Genomic DNA, 14,624 nt, shown 5'->3' with positions numbered 1-14,624 from the left:
GGGCAATGCATTAGGTATGTTTTGTCGTTGTAATTGAAATCAAGTGTTTTTTGATGCTGCTAGGACTAAAGGTGGCGCCGAGCCATCAAAGAGGCTTGCTTTCCAGTTAGCAGATGGCGCCACAACATTAGAACTGGTGCTGCGCTGACGTTGCAAAACACTACAAAGGCTGTACCAATAATTTACTACTCCGCTCTAGTATGGTATGTGATGACGCTGGCGAGCAAATGCCACTTATGACGCTGAGCGGGTGGGGTGCGGGTGAACATTTACGAGGGCATTCGCCCTTAATACTGATTAAGGGTGCTGCAAGGAACTGCTGAGAAAACGTAAAGATGGAACTTAAGTAGCTGTAGCATTCAACACAGCTCAGGGTTATAACGTCAAAACATTCATTGTGTCAATCCACCAACCGTGCAGCTTGTATAGACAGGATGACAAGCAGACGACGGGGCAGGGATGAACTAGTCTCAAGGGGCATCCAGCCTTCCTATTGGCTAAGGACTCTGGCAGTTTCCAGTGTTGCAAGGTACCGAGATGGAGTACAAGCTTTTCACTCTGAACAGTATTTCGTTGCACATGGTCTTTAAGCATGTACGTGTAGCTTGAAATGTCTTTGTTTACGTCATCAGTGACTGCTTTTTGCTTCAGTAGGAGTGTGGTACTCTACAAGTCACTGTCATGGTAGCTGAATAAAGACAAACATTTTTTTGACCCGTTTTAGTAAACTGCCCTTGCACAACGCTAAAATAGCCACTCACAATAAGAGATGATCATGGTCCCAAATAAGATTTAAAATGAGAACGTGGCTAAAGCCACCTACTAGAGCCTTCATTATCACAGTAAAGATGGGATTTAATTTTTTTGAGAGAGTGAAAGCGAGCTTATCAAGTTAAGCTTATCAAATACCTATCTTGTTCTTTGGATGCCCAGCTTCATGGCCGAGAATCGGACATATCTGGCTGGACGTTGTAATGTCAGGTGTAGCTCTCAATCCACCTTGCGCGTTGGGTGCTCTGCTACATACCTTAAGAATCCGAGACATCTGGCTGGATGTTAACATGAGGCAGTGCACATGGTAAATTTTGGTTGCTGTATGAAGACTCCCGTGCAGAAGGTGGACAAACCTATGAGAACAGCTCTGAGCTCTATCAAATGCGCGATTTTGAGTAAAAGTTCTTCACAGCTGGCTCAAGTGAATCTGTGCTTGTTGATATGTTGACAGTTTAAAGGAACAATGAAGAAAAAACAATTAGTGCTGTGCTAGTATTTTTAATACAATGGGATACAGCTGTCGCAGCGACTCCATCATTGGCAGGACAGGAATTAGTGCCATCTTCACTGTGCCTGCCTGCTGTTTGATATCAGCAACATTTCAAAGATCCTGCACTCACAAATGCAAATACTAGGGTGACTTCAGGTCAAGCAAACATTATGAATGCACCCAATTTCATATAATGCATTACCTTGCTGTCGCGTACTCTGCCAGAAGCAAGCCCATGGAACACTTAAGTTGCGCTGTGGTCCCATTCTGCATGCTTTTATTAAGGTGCTATGCCGATGAACCTAAAAAATAAAAGGGTCACACATGTTGCTGTACTAATGTGTTGTGGGGCAAAGTCTAAACAGAACAAAACAAATGCATGTGTGAATTTTATTACTCAAGGTTTACACAAACAGCTTGATAAGCTAAATATCACGGCTGTGTGCACTGAATATATGTCATGCATGGTGAAGAGGTAACGCTGTTCCGTCCAAACGGAGCACCACATCTGAAACGGCTGGCACAGGCATTTGTATAAGCTTTTCCTCTGTTATATCTGACCCTGCATGTCACAAATGAAGGGTACAAAAATGCCGGCATTGTGTTTCGCAGAAAAAAAAAACGCCACTTGAAATGGCAACACAAGGGGACATTGCATTTATGTACAGCTTACTGAAGAATTAAGTGGACGCATGAAATGGCATCGGGCTGTACTTGTGGAACAACTGCACATACAAGTGACAATTAACCTTTGAGCAGGTAGGTTCACAAGACCTACTTCAAGGTATCGAAACACAGGATCTTATTAAAACACCAAGCAGCAAAATGCAGCCATGTACAATTGCACTCAAGATGATTTGCAACATGGGAGCCTGTCACTGGAGGAGCTAAGACTGTACGACAGCGTCAACGCACACAAAATTGGTTAACTAAATGCCATTCCAACCGGTTCATTCATAACTGTAAAGCTAGATTTCCTGCAAGGCAGTTTGTCCAACTCATGACGGCACAGTCATTTTTGCGAACAGCATGTGCAAGCACAGCTTGCTGGTATTACGACATGGAAAATGTAGACGTAGCTCTGGTGAGAAAACCATACACAAGTACCAAGCCCCAGCATGTGCAGCTAGAACTTTGTCTAAATTTCAGCAATGACCATTAATTTGGTTATTATTCGGGCAAAAAAGAAATGCAGGGAAGCACACTTGCAAATTTATAAAAGGGCTTATTACTGGTAGCACCCCACTTACAAAAAAAAAAAAAAAAAAAGGTGACCCCTTTCATTATTCTTAGTGAAAGTAAATGTGGTGGGTGTTTATTTTTTGTTGCAACTCATATTGACCGCAATAGTACATGTGGTAATGCTTTGGCATTCAACATCATCCAGCACCAGCTGCTTTCAAATAGCAATGCGTTTCAGCATACTACTACGACACACGAACAAGATATACAGCTTACAAGCGAAGCTGCCAGCGGCATGCATTTACTTTCTGCCCAATTATAATGCCGCAGCAGCAGATGCGAGTAACCTGCACGTCATGTTCACAAAGCAGCAAAACATTTTGAAAACCAGACAGCGTGTAACGCAATGAAACCAAAGGGCTGTCAAGTGTACTAAAGGCAGTGCTAGAGCAGGAAAAGCATGACGCCCAGTGCCGCGACTTGTAGTGGACATATCGTGCACGCAACCGACTCGGTGAGAGAGCAAAATGATGATGATGCCTTTGCCTCCAATAAACTGGAGGTGCGAGTGAAAAACACTAAAGGAAAAACACCGGTTTGTTGCTGATATAGTGGAGATGAAATCATAGAGCACACACACACGCCACTGTGCAAGAGAAAAACATGCGCAACAATGAATGTTTATGTGAATAATGTACAATTATCTCTGTGCAGTTTACACGGGACTGCGGGCAGCACCTCTACAGCAGACAGGAAACACTATCGAAGCCAGCGACTGCAATAGTGACACCAAACTTTCGCGTGCCGTTCCAGCTCAATATTCTGAAAATGTCACTACCTTCCTTAAAATGTCACTCCCTTCCAACATACTGCAAAACACAGTAAACTTTTCATCTCAGTCATGCCTCCAGCTGGCAGATAGCTATGCAGTGCACAGACAGGTCTGACTTGCAAGAAGTCCAACATTATATCAGAGGCCATATCCTCAACTGAACCCTTTTGGGGATGCTGCCCATCGTGTAACTTAACATCCAATGTGGCAAGTGAAAATGGTGCCAATGGGAGCATGTACGGCATTCCTTTCAGCACATATGATCCTGTCGGCTTATAGCCAAGTGATCAAGGTACACTGAAAGCAATATTCCCCAAAGAGATTGATCAAGGATGTGGTCACTGTTCGGCGATGTCACTCAAAAATGACATGCCTGGCTGGACTGCGAAGGAACAGGTTTTCTTTGAATAAGGTGGTTACACAAAAAGCTTGCTAGCTGGATAGCAGTAAGGGAGGGCAGTATCTGTGGCGTGCAGCTGAGAACTATGATAAAATGAACACCGTCGGGTCAGCACGCACCGGGTGCAATCGAGCAGGCTCCGACGTGTGGTCTGGGAAAATGACTTCACTCTAAGCCGTTTATTCCTGCTTTGGCCTGCTGCTTCGCCGCCAAAAAGAGCGGCGACCAAGATTCTTGTTTACGCAGTTCATCAAGAAAAAAAAAAAAAAGACGCAGCTTCAAATTTCCCTTGGCCACCTAACAACAAACCCCTGAACCAAAGCTTTGCGACGAGATGACATTCCTTTCGAGCGAGATGAGCAAAGATAGGAAGGACAAAAAAATGCACCTAGGGATAATAGTTGCTGCTGCTGCTGGCTCAACTTTTGCTGTACACAGCGTGTCACAATGAAGTGGCAGCAGTAGGTCCAACACACACTTGCAGACATCATCAAAAAAAAAGTTACAATGGTATTGCTGTGGAGTTCCATACACAAAATCGGGCCCTAGTGCTTGAGGGAGGTGAGCCAATGAACATAGGAATGGTAAGAAGAGTATGGCTCTTTATAAAGTTTGTCTCGAATGTGCTTGTAGCTTCTTACATCCGCTCCATATAATAGCCAGTGAGTGCTACCACCTGACTGTTTTCAAACTATTCTTGCAGAGTGTTAAGCCTTTTTCATTGCCGACAAGAACAGCGAATCTGAAATAAAGCAAATGGAAGAAGCTTGAAGCCATTCTCAGTGAAGTTAATCCATCCTGATGCACTCCTCATCATTCCTGTCACATGTCTGCATGAAACTCCACAGCTGTTGCAACATCGGTCAGGAGCTCCCCTGCCCTTCGCTTCTAGGATATAAAGTAAAAAAAAAAAAACACGAAAGCAAAGAAAGACACGGCTTTGGCAAGGTTCCCAAGGAGCTCAGGTGCTGCTGAGCTGTGCTCCTGAAGCGGTACGTCGCAGCCGCACTGAAAGCAGAAGGCAGGACCAAATCAATACAGAGCAGGAACAATTCACAGTCAGTCACAGGAAAAGACCCCTGTCCCAGCCACTCGTAGCAACAGAGGACGATTTACCCAAACTATCCTCAGTGGAACTAAACAAGAAGTGCGTGAAGGTAATTATTCTAGGAATGAGATGTTTTAAATAGCACTAGAAATGCAGTCACAATGACAGGAACAAAACATTGTCGCCTAGTGTTCAACTATCCAAAGCAACTCAGGGGCACTGAGAAATATGCCATAGTTGACAGCTTCGGCTAAACTTTGACTGCCCGGGTTTCTTTACCATGCAGCACCCAAATCTTTATACACTACATAGTGTTGCTTCTTTATTTTGGGACCCTTGAAGACCAACATTTGAGCCCACAGCCACCAAATAAGTTTGTAATGCAGGCTTGCTGGTATTCCATCTTGGAGCACTAGTGCAGTACAATTAAGACAAGGACACAACACGAGCACATGAACACATGAGCTGTGTCTATGTATTCATGTGTTCTTCCCACGCTCTCATCTGGTTCACACTGTACTAGTATTCCACCAAGAAGGGTAAGGACACAGGACATAGCACAACAATTATGCTTCAATCAAACATCCAGCATTATGTGTGTACTGCTGAAGTCTACCTTTGCCTCCTGTGTTCTTTTCAATCTGGTCCCACACACTTTAATGCTGGTTACAGTGTCTCAATCCTAGGCTCTTTAATGATCAATTCTTGTGATTGTTCGTGCAACCAAATGTAATTTGCATGCGTCTTCCTCATGGACCAGTTAGCAATGTCACTGCAATGCTACGAATAAGTTGTCTGCACTAACTTCCACACCATAGTATGCACTTTTTTCACATTACTGTTGAATAAAGAAAGACACTTGGGAAGTGTGCATAGCTGTGACTGCTCATATCTGAAGAGCAAAGAAGCACTCTTTCTAAATGAAGGTGGGAGTTCTGCAAGAACAAGAGGGGTTGAAAGCCTTAGTTAAATCTTACATGCATCAGCACTTCACTGTAAAAGAGTTACGGTGTTTTTATTTCCTTATTAATGATTGAGCCGTCTTTTGGTAATACTGAGCATGATGTAGCATTCTGAAACAAATGTCAGATTTGGTATTGAGACGAAGAAATTACTCTACTTATAGTTGAAAGAAATGTTGCCTTGCCCCTGCACAAAGCATAATGACTACAGATGGATGGAAATTTTCCCACAAATGTACACCTCCATAACGCACAATTTCCTTCACTGAATTCATTCACTGAATAGCTCCACTAAATCCAGATGAAGCTACTCATTTTCGATAGAACTTGCATTTGAAGCTTTGTCGTAACACCCTCATATGAGATATGAGAGGGGGCTCCAGATTAATTTCGACCCCTTGGAGTTCATCAATGCGCACCCAATGCCTTTGCATTCCATCCCCATGGGAACATCGTTGCCGTGACCAAGAGCCACACCCACGACCTCGCGCTTGTGTGCAGGGGCAGCAGATTATAGCCACCATGGAGCACATCCGGAAATTCGGACATCTCTAATGGTTGCCACGCGAGTGCAGCTTTATGTGAGAAGAGGTGAACTGTTCATGAAATTAGTCATGGTCTTCCCCCATGAAATACACTCAACATTCAGAGCCACAGATTGCACTCACAACATTAAGTACTAGAAAAACAGTCAAATTTGGACGATCTGCAGCTTAACGTTGCGTAGCTCCTACGTTTGACCATGGAATGTGCTATGGACATCAGTGCTATAAGGTCGGTTGCAGTCGCATATTCCGTCAGACAAAGTGTGCGCAAAAAGAAATGTGAGATTTATTTTGACTATAAATCTCTCTTTAACTCATTTTAAATAAAGGCTTTCTTTTGTTGAACGCACTTAGCCTGCTCTAGTTCATGAGTGGTACGCTTCACAGTGCTAACACAGTGACCTGTATAATGAAGGATTTTTGAGGTCCTGAGCACTTTGTTACAAAGGCATCTGACTGTACATATAGTCTGCAGCAAAGGGGTTGCATGATTACAACACCATTAGAGAGGCATGCTGCATGCATGCTCACACATATGCATACTGGCCAACACACGCGAACACACACTATTTATGCCTACGCTGCCTTCAGATAAGCAGGATGTAGCCCATAAAACAGCATGAACAAAAAGTGAAGAAAGGGATACTAAACAGGAAGCACCTTTCAGCACTCGAAGCATGCATTGTCAGTTGTGATAACCACCACAACAATAACAAAAAAATAGTAATGGCACGGTTGACTTTTTAACCACGAGATGACGCCACCGGCCACACCAGTGGCATATGCGAGGGAGCATAGTTTCTTCTAACATTTCTTGCTCCCATGGCCTACTTCAACTACAATGTTTTAATCACCTACCATGGTGGCTTTCTACCGGCGAGCAAAAGGTTGCACGTTTGATTCCTGGCTGTTGAGATCACATTTTGACAACAGCAAAATACAAAAGCATTCATGTGTGCTAGGTGCACATTAAGTAACCCCATGGAATCAAAGTTAAACTGGATTCTTCCTCTACAGCATTTGAGAGAACCAGGCCAATAAAATATTAAGTGAACTGTTCTGCTCATGTTTCTTTAGTTTAGGCACACAGTAAAGTAGATTTCCAGTGCTACTCACAACGGTCGTAGTTGTTTTGTAGGTGTTGCGTTATTCTCATCCTTGCATCAGGGACGTCAAACGAGATGCCCAGCCGCAACAAGGTACGGTTCTTCTCCACCAGCCGCGCAATCTCCATCTCGATCTTGTTACCAAGGATCGAGGGCCTCTGCAGATGAAAAAAGCAGACACTGTTAAGATCCTGCTTGCACGCGACACAACAAAGGGAACAAGGTGATGAATCAGAAGAGCTCATGACATCACCTGCAATGATGAAATGAGCCAATTAAGCAGTTGCCTCCTCTGTTCAGTTTGGTTCTTCTTAGTTACCGTACTTAAGAAAAATCTTTAAAGTAGAGGTGTGCGTATACTCGAATATTACTGAATCGAATCGTGAACGTTTGAATAATTCTATTCGATTGTTCGAATATTTATATATTCGATGTAGAGACTGTGCGAATTTGCCATGGCACTCCAGATTTCAGATTCTTTCAGGTCCCGCTGAACCTGACAATGAAACGGCGGTGACGGCATCTCCTCCTTACTGTCGATGCTGGCTACGTGCAAAATGGTTATAGAGTCACGTGATGCGCGGTCCTTGCGTCTGTCATGAAGATTGGCCTCACGATAACCCAACTGCCATAAGGTCGTTTTAGCCCGCCTGTATTTTAAAAACTGGAATGAAAGCTTTCTGTTCAACAAATCAAAGATTGCCCCCAATGCACAGGTCCGCTATTAACCTGAGAACTGCACTGGTATTCAATGTAACAGAATGTCACAAATTCATTAGGTTCAGGGGGGGGGGGAAGGAAAACAGTTGATTCCATTCAACAGTATTATCTCTCTCTTTCTATATATATATATATATATATATATATATATATATATATATATATATATATATATATATATATATATATATATATATCTATATATATATATATATATATAGAGAGAGAGAGAGAGAGAGAAATTCCAGACCTTTATATGCTAGAACTGAGCTTTAATCAGTGCTGGCATGCTAATCTGGTGTTCCCTTTAATAATAGTAGACTGACCTGTACATTTTGATTTCAATATTTTAAAAGGACGTCTTGTTGGGTAAGTTGGTCACAATTCATCTTGGGTACTAGGCACGAACACACACAAGAAACACAAGTCCCATCTCCTTTCTTGTTTCTTGTGTGTGTTCGTGCCTAATACCCAAGATGAATTGATTTCAATTCAGTCATTCATTCACAAAACTTCATTAGAGTCCTAAAGCCCGGTCTTTTGAGACTGAGGTGGGCCGCGTCCACGTCAGCACCGCCAGGCTGAGCCTTATGGTGTCATTGTGGACCCTCTGGACAGCCCGTAGTTGATCTTGTTATGAAGAGCTTGATATTATCTTGTGCCAGTAAAGCCATTTTTCTTCGGGGTCGGCGAGAGTAGCGGGACAGCCCGCCAGCATGTGTCTGATGTTGATGATGCCATCGCACATGTTACATTGTTTCCTAATTTCTCTTTCGGGGTGAATTTTATTTATGAAATACGGAGTGGGGTACGTCCCGGTTTGCAGTAAACGTAGCGTGACTGCCTGAGCCCTGTTCAATTTTACATGCGGCAGTGGGAATTGCCTACACCCCAAGTAGTAATATTTAGTGATGTCGTTGTAAGTGATCTTTATGCTCCTCGGAATGGTAGTGGGCGTTGGTTCGGTACTGACCGGCACGGCAAGCTAATCCTCGTGCTAGGTTGTTCGTCACCTCGTTGAGGTTGTGCCGAGTCTCATCCACTTGTCCCATATGTGCAGGAAACCATCGGATTTCAGTTTTGATAATTTCAACATCGTCGACAATTTTAGCCGCAGTCCCAGCAACATAGCCTTTGTCAAAGCTCTTAATTGCTGCTTTGGAATCGCTATAGATGAAAGACCATTTACGGTTCCTGATGGCTAGTGCAATCGCGGCTTGCTCCGCCACCGTGGAATCCTTAGTGAAGATGGTGACAGCGTCCCGTACCTCGCACCGGCTGTCGACCACCACGGCCGTGTAGGCCTCTTTGCCTTTGACCCAGGCAGCATCTACAAGGGCCACCTGTTGTCCTAGCTGTTCAATTTATTTCAACAAAGCTTTCGCTCTCGCTTTTCTCTTGGTAACATTGTGTTCTGGGTGCATATTTCTCGGGAGGGGGGTGGTTCTGATCGCATCTCTAAGGTTCCCGCTCAATTCTACCTCGGCCTCCTCCGGGTTCATCAATCTATTGGGGTCTGTCCCTATCACTTTGAGTATAAGCCTGCCCGCTCACGTTTTCGTCAGTCTTTCCTGCTGCACCATCTGTTGCGCTTCCACCATCTCTTCTGTCGTATTGTGCACACCTAGGTTCATGAGCTTCACGTTCGAGGTGCTGATGGGTATACCTAGGGTAGCCTTGACTAACTTTCTGATCACAGTGTTGAGCTTGCTCAGCTCGGCCTGTGACCATTTAAATAGACCTGCCACGTAGGTGAAGTGACAGAGAGCGAAGGTGTGCACTAGCCTTAGAGCGCTGTCCTCACCCAGGCCTCTGTGTCTGTTGCTGATTCTCCTTAGTAACCTGATGACTTGGTCAGTCTTGTTTGAAATGTGTTGAATGGCACTGAGATTGGTACCTCCTCCTGCTATGTGGAAGCCTAAAACTCTAATCTTTTCGACCTGCTTGATCGCGGATCCGTCGTGACAGTGTAAGATAATCTTGGGTTCCTCCCCAGGGACGTAGCCCCTGGGTCTTCGACCACTGCGCCGATGTTTCAGGACCAAAAGCTCCGACTTTGCCGCTGGACAGTTGAGTCCCACCTCGCCTAGCGTGCTTTCCACGGCGTGTATGCTCTCCTGCAGTCTGGTCTCCGTTTGGCCTACGTTACCGTTGGCGCTCCATATGGTTATGTCATCGGCATATATTGCAAAGTGTATACCTTCGATACTCTCCAGTTTTCTCGTGACTCTGGTCATTGCTAGATTAAATAACATGGGCGAAAGTACGGCCCCTTGCGGGCTGTGCCCTATTTCCCAGGTTCATCACCTTCGATTTTAGTAGTTCTCCTAGTGTGAGGTTCGCTTGCCTACCGCCCAGAAATGCCTTGGCTATGCTGAATAGCCTCTCACCCAACCCCAGCTCGTACAGGACCTCGAGGATGGCCTTGTGCTCTATGCGATCAAAAGCTTTTTCGATGTCTAGTCCCAGAATCGCTCTCGCGTGCACCAGGCTAACATGTATGAGCTGGCGTTTGATCAGGAGCATGGCATCCTGAGTCGATAGTCCGAGGGGGGAATCCGATCCCATACCTATACCTATACCTATGGGCATACCTATACCCATGTGTATGATATAGTGGTTGCTGCCTAGATGGGTGCCCGAGTTTTCCCAACTAGCTTGTTTCGAATTGCTGACAAAAGTTAGGTCAGGTGTAGAGTCCCTGCACATGGACGTTTCACAGCAGGTGGGGAAAGCCGGATCGATCAGGCACAGTCCCAGGTCCGTGGCAAGGTCCCATAACCCCTCACCTTTCTTTGTATTCCGAGCATATCCCCATGCTTGGTAAGGGGCATTAAAGTCCCATGAGTGGGGAGCTCTTTGCGACTACGAGTGCCTTGTTGAAAAGTGCCCTAAAGCTTTGTTTCTTGTAGGCGGGACTGCTATAAATGTTTAGGCAGAAGATACTCTGTGCCCTGTCCTTGTGCCTTTTGAGTACGACTTCTACTAGGATATACTTGATTTTACTCAATCCGAGATGGATATCGTGTTCGATAAAGGGTAGCTTTTTGTCAACGAGGGTGGCCAATCCCCTCCCGCAATCTTTTTCTCTACATACCGATTTGTACTCGGTCAGTTTACTTCGTCCGCTAAAGTTTCCTGCAGCATAATTACTTTTGGTTTGACCCCCATCGATCTAATTAATTGGCGCAGCGATGCCTTTTTGTTGAGGAATCCGTGACAATTTCACTGCCACACACTAAAACTGTGGGTGCTATCCATGATTATTGGATGGGTTCATTTTGCTGTTACCCATGATCGATCTCTTGGGAGCGCCCCCTGACGTTCCAGAGAGTGATTTTACGCTTTATGATTCCGACGGCAAGAATTCGTTGTCGTCGCATCTCCTTTTGAGTTTCTTGAATCGCTGTTCGGCCATTAATCTCCATTTCCATAGTTTATCCACTTCAAAGTTAGTCCTTTCCATCGTCTCTCTAATTTCTTTGATTACCTCTTTCAGCTCGATCAGGACTGAAAAAACTGAGTCTGTTTCAGGGCTTACTGCTCTTTTTCCTGGGGCGGGGGAGTTATCTCCCTCGCTTGGTTCATTTCTTTGACCTACTGGTCTGGCTACTGCTACGCTGGCAGGGCCCGGCTGTGCCTTCTTTTTCAGTTCTACTACCTGTTTGGTCAGCTCTTCGTTAGCTTTACGCAAAGAGTTTACCTCCCTAATCAACTGTTCTATTCTGGCATCATTGCTTTCAATTGCATCATTGATTTCAATAGTATACCAAATTTAGTGACAGCTTGCAACATTGTTATGCAAAGCTAGGAGACTACTGAGCATGTGCAGCTCCATATTTGATTCAATATTTGCGTTTTTTTTTCTTGATTTGATTCAATATTCGATATGAAATCTACTACTCTGTATTTGCACCCCCCTACTTTACAGTGCTTTTAGAGGCCAACTTCAATGAAATTTCACTTTGGCTAAATTTGTTATAAATGAGTAGTATATACCGCTAAACCAATCTTGTCAAAGCCTCAAAGATGGTAATTGTACAGTTTTCTTGATAGTGGCCTTTAAAACAGCCCCTAAGCAGATGATGAGTGCACCTGATGTTTATCGTTACGATGTAAATTCCAACATGCCGCCAAATACCAAATTCCAGGTGTCTCGATGGCTAGACACCCATGCATTTCTTCTGCATTTTGTTCAACTGGACCTGTTGGACAATTGACCGATTTCATCAGTCCCGTCAGCGTCGAATTAACGGAGGTCAACAGCATTTTGGTGAGTAGACTTTGCACCATTTATTTTTATTTAGCTTTTTGAGCTAATTGAGCTATCTTAAAGATGACTACATATTCGAAACCAGCACAGGAGACTGAACAAGACTGTGCAGTTTTATTAAATTTGATAAAGGAGGCTTAAAAGAAGGCTTCAGTACCTCCTTGCCCCCTTAAAGGGGCCTTGAGACACTTTCGTAACTAATCATAGAATGACATCACCATTAAATTAAGTTGCTCACAAATCTTAATCTCACCGGCCGTGGTTGCTCAGTGGCTATGGTGTTGGGCTGCTGAGCATGAGGTTGCAGGATCGAATCCCGGGCACAGCGGCCACATTTCGATAGGGTTGAAATGCAATGACACCCGTGTACTTAGATTTATGTGCACGTTAAAGAATCCCAGGTGGTCAAATTTCCGGAGCCCTCCACTACGGTGTGCCTCATAATCAGAAAGTGGTTTTGGCATGTAAAACCGCATAATTTTTTTTTTCTTCAATCCTAATATCCTGCTACAAAAGCTTTTTGAATTCTTCAAGCAAAAGTGAAGTTAGAAGTAGTTATAGGACCAATCAGTGGCTTTCTCTCTCCATTCATTTCCACTAGTACGCTGGAAGCTACACAGCAGAGATGGCAAGGGGTACAAGGGAGCAATGGGCCGACCCAAAGTTCAAATGCGAGATGGATCATGGCAGCATCCGGTGGTGGCTGCGTGTTTGTGCTCTGCTTTTCGTCTCCGTGACCCTAGGCAGCAGACACAGCGATGCGCAACTGCCTTGTTAAGACTGGCAGTGCAACAATAAAATGGTTTTTCTGTCTTTTTGACATTACTCATTTACTTAGCTCAAATGAGCAGTATTTGTATTACTGAGAATGTTCTCGCGATGACAAAATCAGCCAATGGCTGTTGTGGGTCTAGCTGCTTGAGATGAAGCTACATGACGACACTGCAGAAGTGAGAGCAAGCAAGTTTTCATTGCTTCTGACACGAGATTGTAAATTCCCTGCTGCATGAAGTGCGACAACATTTGGCTCACATGTGCACAGGAGCCTCATCAGCAAATCGGCAACATTTTCTTTCGGAAAGTGTTTCAGGGCCCCATTGACAGACTGCACTAAACAGTGCATACTGAGATGAAAAACAGCAGGGTTCCTCCCTCACCTGGTTAGATGCCCTGAGGTCCTCGAGAGATTGCTGAGCGTTGGTGGCTTCAACGAGGTCCTTGATGACAGGTCCACTGATGTAGTTGGACTCCACGTTGAGCGACTTCAACGTCTTGTTGTGCCGCACTGCATCGATGAGGCGCTGCACAAGAACAGCACAGTGGAAATCAATGAAAATTAGGACTCTGCTGTATTCAAACATACTCCCATTTCAAAGTGTTCGGCTTGGGAATTTCAAATTTCACTTTCCTGTACTGCAGAGCCTTGTTGATATGATCCCATTTTGTACAATTTCACAGTGACAACATTCACAATTGAGAACAGAAACATGAAACTATACAGATAAGCTTTTTTTTATACTGGTTCATACGTTCCTGGAAAAAAAACTGCACTAATGTTCAGTACATCGGTAAACTACAATCATATGATACGTCTTAAGGGCCCCTAGATGCCATGTGAACAAGGCCCGAAGCTTGTGCGATCCAGAACAATTGGAAACCACTGGGGCAGCTTCCCCACAGTACTCGCTCGCCTGTGTCAGTGTCACGTAAGAATGCCAGGGCGCACTCAGTTTCCTCTTCCCGTAAAACAAATCCCCTCGCAGGTTGTTGCTCTGTCGCACTAACCGCTATCCCCACCAAATCTATTGTGATAAGCATCTTCGCCTATCTGTTTCATAGTGCATTTGGCATGACACCGTTGGAAGCATCATGCATGCTTTTAATAGGCGATAACCAAAACGTGCCGCTGGTCCTGCTGCATGAAGTGCTAAGTTAGCATCATGTTTCCCTCTGGCGGCATACTATTCCGGTGTTACCCACCAGCTCGATTTCATTTCGGTGTCCAGGTGCCACCTCAAAACATGCAATAAAAAAACCACGATGTGCATCTCAGGCTGCTGGGGACCCACCAGCTTTATGTGGCTTAGCTCCACGCGCGCTGGCGCCTTGTGCCTTAATGATTCTCGCCGACTGGGCACTGTTGTGCCTGGCGATCCCTCAGAACAAAAGATGCTTCACTTGCAGACATGCGGCTGTCACGAGTGCTGATCATGCCTCATCGTTCACTCAAGGCAGTTTGCTTCAAGACAATGTCACCCCCTCCTGACGGTCACGAAGAGGCCACTGATTGAT

The 14,624-nt window shown here is 44.6% G+C and overlaps 1 protein-coding gene across 4 annotated transcripts in view; it reads right to left on the bottom strand.

The window, feature by feature from the left end:
- Positions 1–1,640: 1,640 nt before the first annotated feature.
- The window catches only part of LOC142583093 (tropomodulin-like), a 154,722-nt gene continuing 141,738 nt past the window's right edge, over positions 1,641–14,624 (bottom strand). For all 4 annotated transcript variants that reach the window (XM_075693391.1, XM_075693390.1, XM_075693392.1 and 1 more), the window contains 3 exons: positions 13,490–13,633; positions 7,350–7,497; positions 1,641–4,686 (listed from right to left, as the gene is read on the bottom strand). In XM_075693391.1, coding sequence (XP_075549506.1) covers positions 4,640–4,686; positions 7,350–7,497; positions 13,490–13,633 — 339 coding nt within the window. In that variant the 3' untranslated portion in view covers positions 1,641–4,639. The remainder of the gene's footprint in view (positions 4,687–7,349; positions 7,498–13,489; positions 13,634–14,624) is intronic.

The sequence above is a fragment of the Dermacentor variabilis genome, chromosome 5 (assembly GCF_050947875.1).
Source record: "Dermacentor variabilis isolate Ectoservices chromosome 5, ASM5094787v1, whole genome shotgun sequence".
Classification (NCBI taxonomy): domain Eukaryota; kingdom Metazoa; phylum Arthropoda; class Arachnida; order Ixodida; family Ixodidae; genus Dermacentor; species Dermacentor variabilis.
This window is presented reverse-complemented; position numbering and strand designations above follow the sequence as displayed.